We start from the raw sequence: 4,088 nt of genomic DNA on the forward strand, positions 1-4,088 counted from the left end.
ATTTAAGTATTGACACCGTTCCGTCTGATATCCAGTGCTTGAGTGCGCCTGGTTGGGTCGTGCCACAGGCAAAATTCCTGGCACTACGCAAAGAGATGGCAATTCTCGTCCCAGTATGAGTTCACATCTGATGGTGGAGCACTTGGAAGAGACTCTAGAAGACGATTCTTGTAAGTTCGTCTGACATCCGGGTCTTCCAGTCTTTCAGTTGCCATGCGATTTGTCCGCACCTTACGCGGCCCCCGGAAACGTAGGGCGAAGCGACTCCGGACGAGCGCGTGGTCAGAGTCCACAAATGTGTTCCAAAACGACCGGTAGTCAGTTATGGACCCACCCCATCGGTAATTGATGGTAATGAAGTCTATTTGAGTTTGTGGCTGGACTGCCGCTGGAGGACACCAAGTGGCCAGACGATTTCGGCTATTTCGGAAATTCGTACTGCATAAAAACAGCTTGCGATCAGCACAGAGCTGAAGCAATCGTTCCCCATTATCCGTACGTACCGAATCCAGTCCATGTCGACCTCCTAATTGAATCTCAGATGCATTAAGCTTGCCCACTTACGCATTCATATCTCCGGCAACCACCACAATATCTGAGTTTTTAGCTTGCCGCAGCATGGCATTCAGGGCGTCGTATTCAGAAGAATATCCAGATTTTACACGTGTATCACGTGGTCTGACATGGCTGAAATGTTGCATGACTACTTTATCTTCAGTTGGCATTTCATATGACCCTTGAGGCTTTTGTTAACCGTAGTCATCCAGTCTCGTTTACGGCCACGAATTTGAGTACAGAGGTATTGTAATCGGGATATAACTTGCGATATTTGGTAGTCTAACGAATGTCACAGATGGCGGATTGTAAAATCTTTAACTGCATCCAAGTGTCCAAGACTACGGTGAACTCCTCATCCCCTCCCATCCCCCTAAAGCTGTCGGGCACCTTTTTCCATGTGATATTTCGCAACATATGCAGGATCGCCGGTTATGGGTGTGCAGAACTTACAGAATTCTGTAGACGTAAACCACGGGCCATTGTCGGAAACCAGTCGAAAGTGACAAGACAACCTAACTGATAGTTAGGAGGATCACATTTAGCGATTTAGAATATTCATCCATAATGGCTAGGAAAAACTGCCCACAAGTTGGTCCAAGGAAATCAGTGCACATTCGGATCCACGGTGTATATTAGCTATGGATAGGCCCCCTTCTTTGCGGCCTTTGCAGCACGAGCACTGAGATATGCAACAGATAGCGGTGTACCCTAGTTCAAAAGCCAGGTGATGCTCGAGACATGATCGATAACCAATCTCAAACAATCTTCAAACGTAATGTTCGACTTCGGAGTGTGATGGCTTCACGCTTTTCCACTGTTTTTGAAATCACCATTGTGAACACTAATACTGCTGATTGTTTGCTTTGCAGTTCTTTTCATTCCAAAAGAGCGTGTTCTGCCACCCGTGGCCCCTGGCCTGCTAACGACCTTAACAATTGTATATGATTGTTCAGCTGTAATATTCTATAGATTCCTATCTGATACACCACCCACAGTAAGCACCAGGGTTGAAATACTACCAAATTCCACAGGCATAGACGGGAGCAGCCAAGATGCAGAGGATGGATTCGAACCACAGACCTCCCGGTCAGTAAGTTTACCCCGTAACACTGGGGTGTCTCGAACAAGTGACAGTGATTGAATCGGAGTCCAGTAAACGGTAACAAGGACCCTTAAGTCAATGTATTAAGCAAGTGTAACTCAGTCAATGATTGAGCAGATTAATACAATACATTGATCGAACGGAGAAACAACTGCTCAATGTGCGCAACCCATTGTTAGGATTCGTGCAAGGCGTGAATGGCATCTACAATCATAGCAAAACCTTGATAGCCAAATAAATTGGGGTCTACGAAAAGGTACGGGCAGAACAAAATTAAAAACATTGTTGCGCTGACACAGCAAAGCTCGCTGATAACCTGGAGTGCTTACACGAAAAAATACGGTTGTCCACTTTGGTATATTTTTCAAGCGTCCTAAACAACTACTGGACATAAAGTGATGGAAAAAGAAATTTCTGGCGTACCTCCGAATGCTGATCCTTTCCAAACCCGACCAGTTACGAGTTGAAAGGGTCTAGTGGAAATTTCCGCACCGGAAGGAGCAACACCGATAATAGTCGATACACCCCAGCCCTTGTGGCAGGCTTCCAGTGCTTGACGCATAACATTCACATTACCTACACATTCGAAAGTGTAGTCACAGCCACCGTCGGTCATGTCACTGATTACCTAGAAGGAAGAATGGCAAGCCGTATAGTCGTTTAATCTTTGTTGCGAATCACCTTACTTAGCTCCAAGAATAATCTAAACCGGAAACTTCAAATACGCGCTGAACACCACAATTCAGGTACGAGTGGTCGACCGGCACTGATTAGATGGAGCGCAAAGCCTTCCTAGAATATTTCCTGTCATACAGTGACGGTGGACGGATCGTCAGTTGCTTTCGCAGATAAAAAGCCCATTAGGTGTGTGGAGTGTTTTCACTCCAGAAAAAGACTACTTGTAAGTTATAAGTAGTGAGAAGACTCCGAATTTCACGACGGTGAGTAGAAAAACGGTCTGAAATGCGGACTCATATTTATAAGACGTTTCAGTCAAAATGGTCACTTAACAGTGAAAAAAATGATGCTTCTGTATATTGCTCTGTGTTCCGTACGCAGAGATGAGTAATGCGAGTAATCATTACTGCAAATAACTCCCTGTTCCCTTTTGCAAGGTACTGCCTCCAGGCAATCAGCCACACAAATCTCAGCTTCGTTGTCAAATCGTCCATTCAGAATGTAATAAGCCAGGGAATGGAGACTGCGCCAAAATTATAGCTCTATCAAAGATTGCAAGCTTTTAATCCACACAGGCAGACATGCGTATATTGTTCCAACAATTTATACCACATGGCTGACAAACAGAAGGCAGGAAACAGATCACCAACACACATCACTGTCTTTCAGGACCACCACCGGAGCTCATCTGTGCACATCAACCGGAATAAGATTCTGATTCCTTACGCGAGCCATATTAAGGACCACACAATCAAATGTGTTCTTTACAGATGGTGGAAATGTTCATTTTTGTTGCTCCGCTTCCCTGCGCTTCATCCTTCAAAACACACTGACAAATCAGTGTGTATCAGTTAGTATCAATCGACATTTGTACACAATTCCCCCGGCGTGCACAGTGGGAAACCACGTCTAATCCTTTCTCCATGAACTTCCTGCAACTAGTGAGTTTCCTTAAAATCTGCAATGCAGCATAAGCTGAAAATTTATAAAAACGGTTTTAAAGCGGTTAGTATTCAAGTGATGTCTCTGCGCTGCAGAGATTTCTGTGTGAACACCGACACCTCTGCAGCTGTTGTGTTACTTAGTCCAAGTGTTTTCAGATCCGGTCCAGATAAAACCATCAAGTGAATTTTCTCCTTGTCGATTGAGAAGTGAGCAGTCAGCAGTGGCATAAAGGGCTATTATTGATTACCAAACAAGATATCGTGTGGTTGCAGACAGTTTAGTTGGATTATGGTAGAGCAGAACGGCGTTAATATACCGAGACAAGTACAGATAGCCTCCTCCATAACCAGTGTTCTGGGTAGTGATCTTCACATGTGTTGCTCTTCAACGCATTCCCCAGCAAACTGGTTAACATCCGAATTACTGTCTCGAGAGTTTGGATGAACCCTGTTCTCCAATATTTTGAGTTCACCGCTGCTTCGGAATGATAATACATCACAGGACTACCATTGTATGGATTCTAAGAGTTTCGTTTTCCGAAAATCTTCCACCTCTACGAGTACTACCTGGACCCCAAGTTTACTTCTCATGAATCGTGCCCTCAAATAAACAAGCTATTTCAGGAAACCAAGTCCCGGTGGAATGGTTTTCGTCCAAATCTGCTCATAAGCCTAGGGCGACCTAATATCAAGACGATAAGTAACGCAAATTAAAAAAGAGCGTGACTAAATTCATTATATGCCAATAATGCATCGGAACGCAATTCGAGAACTGTGGAATGGATGCCATTCATCATCATCATCAT

At 44.4% G+C, this 4,088-nt stretch overlaps 1 protein-coding gene across 1 annotated transcript in view; it reads right to left on the minus strand.

Annotated features, from left to right (window-relative positions):
- Positions 1-4,088, minus strand: part of T265_02455 (hypothetical protein) — a gene marked incomplete at both ends in the record, with an annotated part of 8,377 nt that overhangs the window by 2,285 nt on the left and 2,004 nt on the right. Inside the window, one exon of the mRNA XM_009166704.1 lies at positions 565-687. Coding sequence (XP_009164968.1) covers positions 565-687 — 123 coding nt within the window. The remainder of the gene's footprint in view (positions 1-564; positions 688-4,088) is intronic.

Source organism: Opisthorchis viverrini (genome assembly GCF_000715545.1).
Source record: "Opisthorchis viverrini unplaced genomic scaffold opera_v5_30, whole genome shotgun sequence".
NCBI classification, from domain to species: Eukaryota; Metazoa; Platyhelminthes; class Trematoda; order Opisthorchiida; family Opisthorchiidae; genus Opisthorchis; species Opisthorchis viverrini.